Source organism: Ctenopharyngodon idella, chromosome 1 (assembly GCF_019924925.1).
Source record: "Ctenopharyngodon idella isolate HZGC_01 chromosome 1, HZGC01, whole genome shotgun sequence".
NCBI classification, from domain to species: domain Eukaryota; kingdom Metazoa; phylum Chordata; class Actinopteri; order Cypriniformes; family Xenocyprididae; genus Ctenopharyngodon; species Ctenopharyngodon idella.
Window position 1 is genome coordinate 39,807,635 of NC_067220.1, and position 16,768 is coordinate 39,824,402.

Here is a 16,768-nt window from a genome sequence, read left to right on the forward strand (position 1 = left end):
GTTTGTCAGTAATTTTTTTTTTTCACTTCAGCATATGCAAAACAAAAATGTTTGTAGAGATGTGACTGATGTTTTTTTGCTGCGTTTTTTTTTTTTTTGTGTAAAGCCTCAAACATCATTTGAACGTGAAGATGAACAATGGTTTTACTACAGTAACCATATTGTATGTATGGTATTAGTAGTAAAACATGGTAAAGAAATGGCATAAAATAACTAAATGGTATAAATCGCATTTGTCTCAGTATTATCAAGTAAATCTAATTTGTAAACAAATTTAGAAGACAAAAATGTTTGTGTATTCAAAGGAATCAACTGCTTTTAAGCATTTTCAGTCATTTATCAGATTTTGACACTTTAGTCAAATTATAAAACATGAGGACATTATTGCACTGCAAAAAATGCTTTTCTTAGAATTTTTGTCTTGTTTCTAGTCTAAATATCTAAAACTTCTTAAATCAAGAAGCGATTTCTAGACTAGTAAAAATTATTTTGCTTTCAGACAAAAGTCAAAATTAAGTGAGTTTTTGCTTAAAACAAGCAAAATAATCTGCCAATGGGGTAAGCAAAATAATCTTATTTCAAACCAAAAACAAGATTATTTTGCTTACCCCACTGGCAGATTATTTTGCTTGTATTAAAGGATTAGTCCACTTTCAAATAACAATTTCCTGATAATTTACTCACCCCCATGTCATCCAAGATGTCCATGTCCTTCTTTCTTCAGTCGAAAAGAAATTAAGGTTTTTGATGAAAACATTCCAGGATTATTCTGCTTATAGTGAACTTCAATGGTCTCCAAACGGTTGAAGGTCAAAATAACAATTTTAGTGCAGCTTCAAATGGCTTTAAACGATACCAGTTGAGGAATAAGGGTCTTATCTAGCGAAACGATCGGTCAGTTTCTTAAAAAAAATCAAAATGTATATGCTTTATAGGCACAAATGATCGCATCACAAGTGCTTCCGTTTTTTCCGTAAATTGAATAGGGAAGGCGTAGGACATTCAGCGCAAGTTTTTTGAAGAATACGGAATCGCGTTCTGGTGGATGCACTTGTGATGCGATCATTTGTTTATATAAAGCATATACATTTTCTTTTTTTTTTTTAGAAACTTCGCTAGATAAGACCCTTATTCCTCATCTGGGATCGTTTAAAGCCATTTGAAGCTGCATTAAAATTGTTATTTTGACCTTCAACCGTTTGGAGACCACTGAAGTCCACTATAAGGAGAATAATCCTGGAATGTTTTCATTAAAAACCTTAATTTTTTTTCGACTTAAGAAAGAAGGACATGGACATCTTGGATGACATGGGGGTGAGTAAATTACCAGGAAATTTTTTATTTGAAAGTTAACTATTCCTTTAAGCAAAAACTTACTTAATTTTGACTTTTTTTTCTGAAAACAATGCAGTAATTTTTACTTGTCTAGAAAATGCTTCTTGATTTAAGAATTTTTAGATATTTACACTAGAAACAAGACAAAAAATCTAAGTAAGAAAGTCATTTTTTGCAGTGTTTTTTGTTCATGCTTTAAATTCGTTTATTTATTAATGCTGTGTATAAATGAGCATTATAACTAAATATAACACAAATGTATCATGATGAGGACGATTTTAGGTGTGGCAGGAATAGACCTTTTTCAGAGCAGCGCCATGATAGGTGTGAAAACGAGGCTGTGAGGGACAGATTTACCGCGTTTTCAATGGCGCCCACTGTAAAAAGCTGTATTAAGCTCCTAAATCACTTACGATTTTCCACAGCTCATGTTGTCTGAAGTTTTTGTCTACTGAAATTTCTTGGAAAGATATTTTTGCCGTGTTTCATCAGAAGAACAATCTAAAAACACAATAAATAACAGTACAACCCACCGAAGAGATGTAGGCCTGTGTCTCCCTCACAGCCGCGCGTTCATTTCCGTTAAAAATCAAAGATGGCGCTGCTGTGTGAAGAAGGTCTGCAGATGGGGTTATACTGACATCTGATGGCTAACAGGGACACTGTCGATATTTTACACCTTACATTAACATGGTGGTATTAGTCAGTAGGAGCTGCAATCAGTGACGAGACCAAGAGTGCTTTATTTACTTGTATTTCATACCGTAGCATGATAATGCCTTTGGATAGACAGTCAGATATCTATTAATCCTTCCGTAAATGTATTCTGATGCTGTTTATCTCTCAAGCAGCACTTTCCTCTCAGATAGCCTATCTTTTGCTGTTTCATATCTGGTTTCGGTGTTAGTAAAGATTTCTTTATATCTATTAAAAGCATAATATGTTTATTTATTGTATTATACAGAAACTCAACACAGAGAGTTATTTGGATATATCAGTGAAATGGGAAAGTGATGATGACATATGCACAAAATAATGTAAAGATTTTGGGTGAATGTGCTAATATATCTAACGTATGTTTGTAACAATACCCCACCCACCCACCAAAAAAAAGTTGTTTTTTTGTTTATTTGTACTGTTTCATAGTTGCCGTTCTTGTCATATTCGGCCCTTTCCCGTGCATGACTTCTCAGTTGTGGTTAAAGACGACCAACACTTCACTGGCCTGAATGTTACCACTTTATACCATGTGACTGTTATAGTTGATCGAATGCGAGAAGAACCAACTAATGTTCAGTTAATCTGTACTGTTAACCCCTGTGTCTTATTCGCTTTTGAATGATTTGATTTCCTCTGCAGAATAAATTCACAGAGTGAACTGAAAAACAAGAATCCACACATATTAAAAGTATGTTGTCCACTCATATAAAATATATTCCCAAGTGTTTGTGTTTGTTTGAGAAGTTTCTGTTTTTTAATGTAATTTCCTAAGATGTGATCTTTTGAGAATGCACTTTATTTCATGTCAGATGTAGTTATTTTATACGTTCTTATAGTTGCTTTAACGAACTGTCCAAAATTCTGTACAATACTGTACATAGAGGTAAATAAAGACATAAAGATATTCTGTTGTAATGTGAATGTCCCAAAATGAGGAGAAATGACGAGAATCTTGTATCACAGGTGTGGCATTTTGGACAGGTTGTGTTGAAATTAATCTGTAATTTATTCTATTTATTTGGTTCTGTACATCACCTTTACTTACTGCAAACGTCAATGATCCATTAACTGAGGTGCAGTGTGTGTAGTCAATTAATAAAGAGGTATTGTATAAAATTACATGCTTCTTTTATTTGCTTGAGAGAATAACCTACTAAACTCAAACAGGGTGGGAAGTTCATCAAGGCATTGCTAGATTTTTTTGTCAAGTCAACATAGTTATAGACCTTTGGTCACTGAGCTTTTGTCCTCCCTTATCACAGTATGAGTTACAAATTATTAGTTAACAGTACTAAAACTGACATTTTACAAATACAAAAACTAGCTGGATGCTGCTGTTATCATAATGAGTGATGAGAACACAATGATGATGCTAATTTACTCAAATGTAAACAAAGCATAACACTACCATGACCCTTTACTGATTTATACTAGTAGTTGTGAATACCTGACAACTTTTTTCTTTAACTTTGTCAGAGGAAAGCTTACGTAATCCTTCACAGTACAACAAAATTATACATTATATATAACAAAATTAAATACATATACATCAGTACAAAACAGAATTCAGAGTATGTTTTTATTTTTTAACATTCAAGAGGATTTGCATGGAAAAATCTGGAACAAGTGTGCCCCTCCCCCCTTTTTTTCCTCATAAACGCAAAATTTGACTAACCAAATGAAAAGGTTAACAATTTACTTTATCACAACAAACCAAAGTTTGATTACATATTTTTAAAATTACGTTAAGACTGTAAAATAGTGTACAGACAGGAATTAATTTATATTTAATTCAAATTAATAATTTAATTTGCTAACTGCATAATTTCTTTCCTTTTGATACTCCAAACTTTTAACTGTTTTAATTTTGTATTAATTTATTCATATTGTATGTACATATTTTTTATTTTATTTTAATAAATAAATAAAATTCATTGACTACAGTTTCTCGTACGTGTCGATCGTCCAATCATCAAACGGCAACTGTCAAAGCTGGCCAATCACGTCGCTTGGTGGGCGGATCGAGGGTGTGTATCCGCAATGACAACAGGAAGTGGTTGCATACTGCTTTAATCGCTCGCTGTTTTATACACTATTCATCTCAGTTGACAGTTCGACAGCCGCGTAAGATTGTATAGAAGCAGGAACTCATGACTACAGCTTTAATCGATACTCGCCGAGATGACGGCGCCTGAGGAGGCCTGAGCTCGGTCTCGCACAGCGCTTGTCCTTGCCAGACATCCAGACAAGCGTTCGTGCAGCTGGACGCCGTTGACTATTTATAGGAAAAGTCGGAAAATATCCGGAACATCAAACATGCCGGGTCTAACGTGAAGGTAACGAGACCAAGCTTACAAATGTTTAGTCTAGCTGGTTAAAATGACTTTTGGAGTGCACTGGATACATTTCCAGATACGTGATATCTCTCTTCATACTTAATTTTATAATATTTCACACAAGTAACGTTACTGAAATCAGGCTGCGTTATTTGCGCAATTCTATGGTGTTAAAAGCTGCATCGTGACAGTTTTTCGGCGATTACTCAGTTAAAAAAAATAATTACTTATTTCCAACGAAATTATTGCACATTCAGCCACAGAAACCTAGATTTTCCCTCTTAGGCTGTGTTCGAAATGAAATACTAGCGTACTTATTACTGCATTATATACTGCTTACTTCTTTCTACAATGCTACGTGAAACATTAAGCAGCACGTGACACAATATGTTTTAAACATTAGTATGCTAAATGCGTGTCACGTGACTTCAATAAGCTGCATGTTGAATTCAGTGAGTCCAGTCCAGTTGTCATCTTGTAAATTTTATGTAAACCTTTGGCAGTCAAAAATGGTTGATGTTCATAGTAGGTCAGGACACAAGCGCATTGCATTGTGGGAAAGAGTGTAATCAGCTATACTGCACATTTTGACAAATGTAATAGATTATGCAAGTATTCTAATCTGCGTATACAGAAAATTCACATAATGCATACATACTGCATACTGCAGGAATAGTATTATTTAATTAATGTGGGATAGTAGTATGCTAAAGGTATTGAGATAGCCTTTTTCTGCTGAGCACTCAGTGGTCACATGGCTTACAATTCACATGTATCCACTTACCCCAAGCAGTCTAGTGTTGTAGAATGGTGGAAGTTTTTTAGAATTTGTATTATTGCACAATGACGTCTCTCATTCTAAACTGATGGCATTGCCTCATTTCCCTCTGTTATACGGTAAGCTCAAACTTCCTTGAGAAAACAAGGAAAAGGGAAGTCAGAATATTCCTTATTTGTAATGTGTGCTTGAGCTCTTGTGCCATCAGTCGCCACACCTGTCCTCAGTCAGGGCTCATGTGACAGACTCGTTTCCCACACAGCTTGTTTGTTTGTGTAACACACAGGTGGAATGTTTTCTCGTTTGAATGCTGGCTATTGTGACGTCACATCGCAGTCAGCAATTAACGTTGCGTGACTGCTTGATTGTTTGATTTGTATGTTTCGTGGTAATTACATGCAGCTTTCCCACAGTCTTAGACAACAGTTTCACTGTGATTTCCAGACTCGGAAGAAAAAAAAATCAGTGTACACTAGCATTCAAAAGTTAGTTTTTTTTTTTTTTAAAGAAATTAATACTTTTATTCAACAAGGATGTATTAAATTGATCAAAAGTGACAGTAAAAACATTTGTAATGTAGTAAAAGTGTAAAAACAAATAAATGCTGTTCTTTTGAACTTTCTATTCATCAGAGAATCCTGAAAAAATGTGTCAAGGTTTCCACAAAAATATGAAGCAGCACAACTGTTTTCATCATTAATAATAATCAGAAATGTTTCTTGAGCATCAAATAAGCATTTTAAAATGATTTCTGAAGGATCATGTGACACTGAAGACTGGATTCAGCTTTGATCACAGGAATAAATCACATTTTAAAATATATTCAAATAGAAAACAGTTGTTTTTTATATTTCACAATTATACTGTTTTACTGTATTTTGATCAATGCAGCCTCAGTGAACAGAGGACTTCTTTACAAAAAAATCAACCCCAAACTTTTGAACTGTAGTGTATATGTAATTTTTTCTATTTGCGATCAGCTCTAAAATAGGTTTTAAATTGCTTTGTGTGAGATCAATCTCTAACAAACGTCCTTAGCATTATCCAGTACATGGTGCTTCATGTTACTTTAGAATACCATTGTATTACCATGGTATATATATATATTTAAAAATGCGATCTCCATCATACTATTTCTTTAACCCTGGTATGTTTTCGTTTCTTTTTTTCTTTTTTGGATTGTTTGTTTTTATTTTGTTTTTATTAACTAGTGTTTATGTGTGTTCTAAATGAGCAAGTGAGCATGCACAATTAAATATCCATTATCGGCTGATATCAATAAATTAAAAAAATTCTGATAACTGATATGGTACAGATATATCTTTACTAGTATTTAAAGGCATAATATGTAGTATTTCTGGATTAAAATATCCAAAAACCACTAGAACAGTGTTATATATTTTGTTGACTTGTGTACTTGCATTATCCCAGATGTTTCCAAGAATGTTTATATCCAGAGAAATAAGCAATTTTAACCAGGACACGGAGCGTGTCTGTGCATCGCCTATCAATGACATCAAACCTGCGTTACCGTTGATTTAAAAAAGACACTTTAATATGTTATGTTTTATTAGACAAGGGAACAACTGTTTGGATACATTCATTGATGGAAAACTAATCATTGTTATATAGCTTAACACGTTTAGTCTTATTGTTTATATTAATATGATATTCTAATATCGATCTAGCTTACTGAAGTGTGCAACAAGTGTCTCACAGCAGCCGCCGAGCGAATGCTCAGAGTAACGTTATAACATAATTTTCAACCCACTCAAATGTATCTAATATGATAAACAGTGCTGCGTCATGTGCTTGACCGGAAGAAGCGGCAACTGCAGCATAATAAAAGTCTCTCTGCTCTCGATCCGTGTGTCGTGCTCGTCTCTCATTAGCAAACACTCCAGCGGCCTCATTCAGCTCCGCTCCCTGCTCTGCTTCATACTACAGTAACATTAATATCTATATATAACATTATCTCATCCATGAACATGATTTCTGCCCGAGTCCCATCCCAATCATTTTCTACTGGCTGAGGTGAAGACGACATCTCCCATGATTCCGCGCTCAATCTCAGCGTCATCAAGCTACACCTTTGTTTTGAATAGGCGACCTTTTGCGGAGAAAAACTACATATTGTGCCTTTAACCTATTTTTTTCATATTACTTATACTTAGCATCAATAGGCATAGGCATCACTGATTATTTGAATGTGAGTGTCACATGTTAATGTTTCTGATGTCAGAAATCAGATCTCAGAGTGAGACATTTCTCAGTAAATGCTTTTTTGGACTATAGAAGGTTTTGAGTTCTGAAAATCACAGCGTAATGTCATAGCACAGCTGTTCGGTTTCAGAAAATTCAAGGAACTATTGATTCCTCATGATATCAAAAATATACCAAGAATTTAAGGAACCTCTCATGGTTTCTCTTTCTGTCTCTGTCTTTCAGGCTGACGTTCTTCTGTAATGCTGCTGTATCCAGCCTGAACCATGAACTCCGTGTCTCCCAGTGCCGTTCAGTACATGGTGAGCGGTGGAGCTCATGATGACAAGCCCTCAGCGCAGTCCAGACACCACAACGGCCACGGGCCAGTGCCCGACGGCATCAGAGAAGGCTCTGGAGAGCCCGATGAAGTGGATCGCCTGAAAGCCAAGTTCATGTCGGCCTGGAACAACGTCAAATATGGTTGGTTTTCATGCAAATGATTGGGATTGTTGAGAACTGGTTTCTATGACTGACACAAAATAATGACACAAATGGTTGTTCCTTTTTTCCCGGGCTATTTATGAAGTCCGATGTAGAAGCACATGTTCAAAACTGGCCACATCAAATATCATTGACTGTATCTCAGTCTAAGTTCCTGTCTTCATTTTTTTACCCAGGCTGGACCGTGAAATCTAAAACTACCTTCAACAAGACCTCCCCTCTGTTCCTGCTGGGTCAGTCCTATGTGTTCAATAGTGAAGGTGAGTCATGTGATATAGATGTTTTCTTTTAAAGAATTCTCTGTTTAAGGACTACAACAAACGGCTGGTAGGGACTACAACAAGCTTCTTCCCGGGTTGGTGACATCACAAACCCCAAAATTACATAAACCCTGCCCCCAAGAGCACGCAACAAAGGGGGTGAGGCCATGTTGGGCTTCTTTAGAGAAGAGGAAGAGTTGTTGTAGTAGAGTGTTGTTACCATGCTGTCATTTTACGCCGGACTGCTTCACAAATGAGGGTCAATTCAACGCTGAATTTGCACAAAAGATTAACATGACGGCACATGCTAGTCGATGAGTTGAATCAACTCCACAGCAACTACATAAATTTATCCTCTAACCGTTCAGAAACGTCCAGATTCATTCTAAAAGTTGTAACTTCTTCCTGAGTCTCTCCATCAGTGTCCGACTCCGTTTTGAACAATGTAAGGCTGAACACTGTTACTGGCAATCATCATTTTAGCTGCGTGAGATTCTCCAGTTTTGTTGTTGTTGAGCAACCGAAGCGCGAGCTGTTAAAGCTCCGCCCTCTTCTGGAAAGGGGGCCAGGAGCAGCAGCTCATTTGCATTTAAAGGGACACACACAAAAACGGCATGTTTTTGCTCATACCCAAATGAGGCAAATTTGACAAGCTATAATAAATGATCTGTGGTGTATTTTGAGCTGAAACTTCACAGACACATTCTGGGGACACCAGAGACATATATCACATCTTGTGAAAAGGGGCATAATAGGTCCCCTTTAACAAGAAAAGTACACACTTCAGCTTGAATTAATATCACAAGAATTATAAAAATGTGATTCTGTTATATTGAGATGGTTGTATTCTCCCCGCGTCTCGTTCTCAGATGAGGTGGAGCGTTTCCGGCAGGTGTTTGTGTCGTGCGTCTGGCTCACCTACAGGAGGGAGTTTCCTCAGCTGGAGGGATCCAGCCTGACCACAGACTGTGGCTGGGGCTGCATGCTGCGCAGTGGACAAATGCTGCTGGCACAGGGGTTACTGCAGCACCTCCTGCCACCAGGTCTCACCTACTTTCACATTTGTTTATTTGCATGTAAATAAAATACTGGAAATAAAGCAGTAGCACTTTATTTTACAGTCCAGTTTTGCATGAACATACTATGTAGTAATTACAATAACAGGGTTATAACTAAGTAATAGCCCTGAACCTACCCCTGAACTTAATGAACCCATGTAGTTACCTTATTACCGTATTAAGTACACTGTAAGTGCATTGAAAGTGCACTTACTGTAAAATAAAGTGCAACCTATAAAGCAATACATTAATGATGCAAAGAGTGTCTAAAACTTCCTTACTTTGCTTAAATGTATATAATTAGTTTAATTAACCATAAATAATTGCAGTAAACAGCTGTAATATAGTCTGTTCGTTCAAGTGTATTAATATATACACTACTGTTCAAAAGTTTGGGATCAGTAAGATTTTTTTAATGTTTGTGAAAGAAGTCGCTTAAACTCACCAACATTGTATTTTTTATTTGATCAAAAATACAGTAATATTTTGAAATATTATTACAATTTAAAGGGATAGTTCACCCAAAAATGAAAATTCTGTCATTTACTCGCCCTCAAGTTGTTCCAAACCTGTTTGAGTTCCTTTCTTCTGCTGAACACAAAAGAAGATATTTTAAAATATATATATATCATTTTTGGATGAACTATCTCAAAATAACTTCGATTTGAATATATTTTAAAAATGTAATTTATTCCTGTGATCAAAGCTGAGTTTTCAGCATCATTACTCCAGTCTTCAGTGTCACATGATCCTTCAGAAATCATTCTAATATGATGATTTGATGCTCAAGAGACATTTCTGATTATTATCAATGTAGAAAACAGTTGTGCTGCTTCATATTTTTGTGGAAACTGTGATACCTTATTATTATTTTAGGAATCTTTGATGAATATACAGTTCAAAATAACAGCATTTATTTGAAATGGAAATCTTTAGTAACATTATAAATGTCTTTACTGTCATTTTTGATCAATTTAATGCATCCTTACTAATTAAAAAAAATACATATCTTTAAAAAAAAAAGAAAAGAAAAAAATTTTTTTTTGAAAGGCAATATAATTGCTTACATGCTGCTCTCTGTATCCCAGACTGGAGGTGGTCAGACTGTCATCCACTGTCAGATGTTGATTTCGAGGTGCTGAAGCCCCGCTCTCCTTCCCGCCCGGCTGGCATGTCCCTGCCTTCCTTTAGTTCTTCCTGGACCAGCCCCATTCCCCAGAGGGACCCCAGCCCTGGCAGTATTGAGAGTCATAGACGGACCCCGGAGCAATGCTCTGCAGCCAGCCATGACCCTCAGGTGGAGGCTTTACACAGGAAGGTGGTGTCTTTGTTTGGGGACCATCCCTCAGCTCCGTTTGGCGTCCACCAGCTGGTGGAGCTGGGAAAGGAGTCTGGGAAGAGGGCAGGGGACTGGTACGGCCCGTCCGTAGTGGCACATATGCTGAGGTGAGAGAAAAACAAATGAATATCAGTGTATATTGAACTGAACTGTGTGACTTATGACTGTTATTTAATGTCTTTTCTTCTACCAGAAAAGCAGTGGCTAGAACCGCTGAGTTTCACAACCTTGCTGTATACGTGGCACAGGACTGCACGGGTGAGTCTTCACCCTCAGTCTTGTGCATCGTGATTGTTTCGTAAAATCAGTTAGTGAAACTGAAACTTACAGGTCCAGTACATGTTTGTAAATGATGTTTATCTCATACTTCTGCTTATGTGTGTTTTGTAGTATATAAAGGAGATGTCATGCGGCTGTGTGAGTCGCCCCTGACAGAGCGGTCCGAGTCCGGTGGCACAGGATGGAAATCAGTCATCATTCTAGTGCCAGTACGGCTCGGAGGAGAATCACTAAACCCCTCTTACATTGAGTGTGTTAAGGTACATGTACTGCACATGAATTCACTAATACAAAAAATGTGAATACAGAGTAAAAAATGTAAAAAGTAATTGCAACAATTGAAAAAAAAAAAAGTCAGAATTGTGAGATAAAAAGTTGCAATTACCTTTTTTATTTTGTTATTCCTTGGCCAAAAAAAAAAAAAGAATTGCAAGATATAAATTTACAATTACCTTTTTTATTAATAATTATTATTATTATTGTTCTATGGTGGAAACAAGCTTCCATAATAATTAAATCACTCTACAAACTGGCCAAGTTTTATTTTATTTTATTTTATATACAGTGGGTACGGAAAGTATTCAGACCCCCTTAAATTTTTCACTCTTTGTTATATTGCAGCCATTTGCTAAAATCATTTAAGTTCATTTTTTTTCCTCATTAATGTACACACAGCACCCCATATTGACAGAAAAACACAGAATTGTTGACATTTTTGCAGATTTATTAAAAAAGAAAAACTGAAATATCACATGGTCCTAAGTATTCAGACCCTTTGCTGTGACACTCATATATTTAACTCAGGTGCTGTTCATTTCTTCTGATCATCCTCGAGATAGTTCTACACCTTCATTTGAGTCCAGCTGTGTTTGATTATACTGATTGGACTTGATTAGGAAAGCCACACACCTGTCTATATAAGACCTTACAGCTCACAGTGCATGTCAGAGCAAATGAGAATCATGAGGTCAAAGGAACTGCCTGAAGAGCTCAGAGACAGAATTGTGGCAAGGCACAGATCTGGCCAAGGTTACAAAAAAATTTCTGCTGCACTTAAGGTTCCTAAGAGCACAGTGGCCTCCATAATCCTTAAATGGAAGACGTTTGGGACGACCAGAACCCTTCCTAGAGCTGGCCGTCCGGCCAAACTGAGCTATCGGGGGAGAAGAGCCTTGATGAGAGAGGTAAAGAAGAACCCAAAGATCACTGTGGCTGAGCTCCAGAGATGCAGTTGGGAGATGGGAGAAAGTTGTAGAAAGTCAACCATCACTGCAGCCCTCCACCAGTCGGGGCGTTATGGCAGAGTGGCCCAACGGAAGCCTCTCCTCAGTGCAAGACACATGAAAGCCCGCATGGAGTTTGCTAAGATGGTGAGAAATAAGATTCTCTGGTCTGATGAGACCAAGATAGAACTTTTTGGCCTTAATTCTAAGCGGTATGTGTGGAGAAAACCAGGCACTGCTCATCACCTGTCCAATACAGTCCCAACAGTGAAGCATGGTGGTGGCAGCATCATGCTGTGGGGGTGTTTTTCAGCTGCAGGGACAGGACGACTGGTTGCAATCGAGGGAAAGATGAATGCGGCCAAGTACAGGGATATCCTGGACGAAAACCTTCTCCAGAGTGCTCAGGACCTCAGACTGGGCCGAAGGTTTACCTTCCAACAAGACAATGACCCTAAGCACACAGCTAAAATAACGAAGGAGTGGCTTCACAACAACTCCGTGACTGTTCTTGAATGGCCCAGCCAGAGCCCTGACTTAAACCCAATTGAGCATCTCTGGAGAGACCTAAAAATGGCTGTCGACCAACGTTTACCATCCAACCTGACAGAACTGGAGAGGATCTGCAAGGAGGAATGGCAGAGGATCCCCAAATCCAGGTGTGAAAAACTTGTTGCATCTTTCCCAAAAAGACTCATGGCTGTATTAGATCAAAAGGGTGCTTCTACTAAATACTGAGCAAAGGGTCTGAATACTTAGGACCATGTGATATTTCAGTTTTTCTTTTTTAATAAATCTGCAAAAATGTCAACAATTCTGTGTTTTTCTGTCAATATGGGGTGCTGTGTGTACATTAATGGGGAAAAAATATGAACTTAAATGATTTTAGCAAATGGCTGCAATATAACAAAGAGTGAAAAATTTAAGGGGGTCTGAATACTTTCCGTACCCACTGTAGCTATATAGCATATATAGCTAAGTATTACATTAGAATAATATACCTTTTTAATTACTTAAATGGCCTTATGTTGTAATTTGTTTTAAATGAACAATCTCTCCTTTTCTAGAACATTCTCAAGTTAAAATGCTGTATAGGAATTATTGGAGGAAAACCCAAGCATTCTCTGTTTTTTATTGGCTTTCAAGGTATGTGTCTATTAAGAACTATGTTTTGATTGGTTACTGTGTTCCTGTCTGCTCTCTGATTGGCTGCTCTCTGTCTTCCAGATGAGCAGCTATTGTATCTAGACCCACACTACTGTCAGCCGGTGGTGGACGTCACCCAAGGCAACTTCTCTCTGGAGGTGAGACCGAAAGCAACCCTCTTAATTCATACAGAATAAAACAAAACAAAAAATATTTGCATCAGAGGACATTTTAATTTCATAGTTTGGAGAAACTGAAGTGCCATCGTTCTTGTCTCTCGTAGTCTTTTCACTGTAACTCACCCAGGAAGATGAACTTCAGTCGTATGGATCCCAGCTGTACCATCGGGTTCTACGCACAGACCAAGAAAGACTTTGAGTCGTTGTGCTCCGCGGTCAGTGAAGTGAGTGTCTTGTTTGAATCAGTAACACTAGAGGAAATTGTTGCACTCCAAATAGGTAAAAAATACTTTTGCTTCTGGTGCGTAGAGCCAAAAAAGTCAGTGCAGACAAACAAAGGAGTTGCTAACCTCACACTGAATTAGATCCATTATATTATTTTATAAACTGCATAGAAGGTGGGCGCCGAAAAAAACAGTGTGCTTTTAATTCGCTTACACTTTGCACTTTTTTGCACTATGCACTTTATAAAATAAAATATTTTTGCTACACTTTCTCAAGTCTGGATCTAATTCAGTATGCAGTTAGCAACTATTTTATTTTTCTACACTTGTTTGAATCAGTAGAAAAATGTTTCATAAACTAGGAATAATAATGCCAGAATATTCTTAACTGTGAGCATTTTTTATTTTTATAGAGTTTTTTTTATTTCTTTATCTTTATTTTTTTTCACTGAATATACTGTTAACTATTTAGTTAAACTATTCCTCCAAAAAAATTACAATATTAAATTAAATTAAATTAAATTATATTAAATTTTATTTTATTTTATTTATTTATTTTTTTTTTTTTTACATATTTGTAAAAATATAATATATACATATATTTTAATTATATAAATATATATATATATATATATATAATTGAATAAATATAAAAATATATAATTTTAAACCTTTTCAGAAAGAATGCATAAATATCAAGAAGCATATAAGTAAATACATAAGTAAATAAATAAATAATAATTATTATTGTTGTTGTTGCTGCTGTTATTATATATATATATATATAAAACAACAACAACAACAAACAGCATTAAATTGACAGCCCTCATAATTTTATATATATAATTATGAGGGCTGTTGATTTAAGACGTTAATTTAATTAATTAGTTATGGGAAAAAATAAGGTGTTAATTATTAATTATTATTATTTATCGCCACCTACTGGCAGTTTTAGTTTCTTATTTAGAGTATCATTTAAAAATATATATTTAATTTTTCCATTTTAATGAATAACCCATTAAAGGTATAGTTCACCCAAAAATGAAATGGCCGTTGAAGTTTATGTGTAATAAATTCTATGTTGAATACAATTTTTTTTTTTTTTTTTTTTTTTTTTTTCCTAAAGCAATTTTTTTGTAATGTCTATTTGATGCTTTTTTCATTTAACACAATAATGTCTTTAAATTATTTTTGGGGGGTAATTTCTCAGCCAAATTTGATGTGCGATTATTTTGTGATTAATTCGATTAATTAATCTCCACATCATATCATTATTAGATTAAAAATTTTAATCGCTTGACAGCCCTAATAATTATATATAATTATTTGTTGTTCTTTTTCAGGCTTTGTCATCCTCTAAAGAGAAGTATCCCATCTTTACATTTGTCGAGGGCAGGGGACAGAACTATGGACTGGAGGGGCAGAGCGGGGGCTCCATGGACGGTCCTGCAAACATTTTCTCATGCAACAGAATGAGCAGGAACAATAAGAGAGGAAGCACAGATGAATTTGTGCTCCTGTGAGGAGCGTATGGCATGAAACACAGACCCCACACCAGTGGTGCTGCACCCAACTTCATCAAGCTGCTGTTCTTCACGTCTGTACACTGCAAAATATACTGCACACCTGACGTCGAGAATCTCTAGAAAACCTGGTTCATATTTCAAAACTAAGAAATTAGGTTGTGCATTTTTTTTTTTTTAAGAATTATTTTTATGACAGTTAAGCACATTTTCCTCCAATTTATCATTACCATAATGCCAAAAAACTCTCATTCTCAATAATGTGATGTAAAAAGCTACATTATTTAACTGTAAAGTGTTTTTGCACTGCCTTTATGCTAAGTTTTAGTTTAAAATGTATGATTTTAATTCACTGCATTACAGTATAAGCATGTTTTGCATTATGGTAATGACAATTTTAAGAGGAAAATGCATTAATTATCAGTGTAAAAATGTAATAATTCTAAAAATAAGATTTATTTTCTTTATGCATAATATAATTTTGGGGTGACAACTACATTTCTTTGGTAAATGATCTCATAAATGATTCATTTATGAGATAATTCTCTATCTCAATTTTCAACTGATTTGGCCACATGCACACTAAGGGTTTACCTCCTCCTGTTTGTCTCACACACTGAACACATGATCCTGCTGTTGTGTTGCTGTCTTTATGAAGGTAAACGGGTACTTTAAGCGTTTTTCTCTATAAAAGGATAGAATTGGAGGGGTTGTGGGTAATTATGACATTAAGTAAACCCTGGTTGCTGTATGCCTGGTTTTCTAAGTCGTGTAAAGTGTAAATTGTAAATCTCTCTCAGCTGCGTGCTTGAACTGAGTGTGCTTGTGTTTTAAATCATTGTGCTGCGTTTTTCATCAGTTTACAGCTTTCTGTTATTTAATTGTATATTTTATGGGGAATCACCGCTGTAGTACCTCCTCAAGCTCTGGGAGACGGTGTGGCATTTGAGTTTGATGCTGTCTGAATATTTGATGTCTGATTTGCTTTTGCTTATTCAGGTCAACAAAATGAGTTGTTACTGTTTAATCTTATTTAAGCTGTTAATTTTATTTTTACAACTTGTATATTTGATCATTGTTCTGTCTGAGGATGCACTGGATGAAGCTGAACTGCTGTCATTGTTTGAACAATCGTTTTTGAATAATCATAGATATTTGATTGTGTCTTTTTTTTTTTTTTTTTACATTTTGGATTCTCTCTCCTGAACATGCCCAATGGGACCATTGGATGAGAGGGTGATTTGCCTGTCTGTGTGGACATGTCTGTGTTTATTGTGGATTTTTTTTTTTTTTCCGGAATTGGAAGATGGAAAATATGAATTAAATGTAAGAGAGAAGTAAATTGCTTATAAATCCATATTGTCCCACTGAGTATCTGCCCTTAAAATAACTTCAGGTATTTTTAAACAACAGTGTTTGAACTGAGTTGTCTATTTTTATCAATTATTTTGCATTTTTATCTATTTTTGTGCATTCATTGAACAGGAGAGTTACTGGCCTGCTTGCTTTTGAGTTTTCAGTGTAATTTTAACAAAAGTCCTTCAAAATTAGAGCAAAGAAAAATGATGAAATGAGTGATAAAATAGTTTTTTTTATCCTATATATGCTATAATTGTTTTGTTGTTGTTGTTGTTTTTTTAAACCTTTTAAGAACAAATACAT

At 35.8% G+C, this 16,768-nt stretch overlaps 1 protein-coding gene across 1 annotated transcript; it reads left to right on the forward strand.

Moving 5' to 3' along the window:
* The first annotated feature begins 4,074 nt into the window (after positions 1–4,074).
* atg4da (autophagy related 4D, cysteine peptidase a) lies at positions 4,075–16,621 on the forward strand. Its single transcript, XM_051892080.1, has 11 exons — positions 4,075–4,391; positions 7,618–7,854; positions 8,052–8,135; positions 9,005–9,178; positions 10,282–10,639; positions 10,726–10,790; positions 10,923–11,071; positions 13,102–13,180; positions 13,262–13,338; positions 13,464–13,583; positions 14,927–16,621. Exons 2-11 carry the CDS (start codon positions 7,659–7,661, stop codon positions 15,104–15,106), a joined length of 1,482 nt encoding a protein of 493 aa, XP_051748040.1. The 5' UTR covers positions 4,075–4,391; positions 7,618–7,658; the 3' UTR covers positions 15,107–16,621.
* Positions 16,622–16,768: the final 147 nt, after the last annotated feature.

Bases quoted from the DNA above. Each gene is read 5' to 3' on its own strand.
- atg4da (XM_051892080.1), top strand. From the start codon at position 7,659: ATGAACTCCGTGTCTCCCAGTGCCGTTCAGTACATGGTGAGCGGTGGA. The intron at 8,136-9,004 runs GTGAGTCATGTG...TCTCGTTCTCAG, and splicing joins CTATGTGTTCAATAGTGAAG to ATGAGGTGGAGCGTTTCCGG. The intron at 11,072-13,101 runs GTACATGTACTG...CTCCTTTTCTAG, and splicing joins CTTACATTGAGTGTGTTAAG to AACATTCTCAAGTTAAAATG.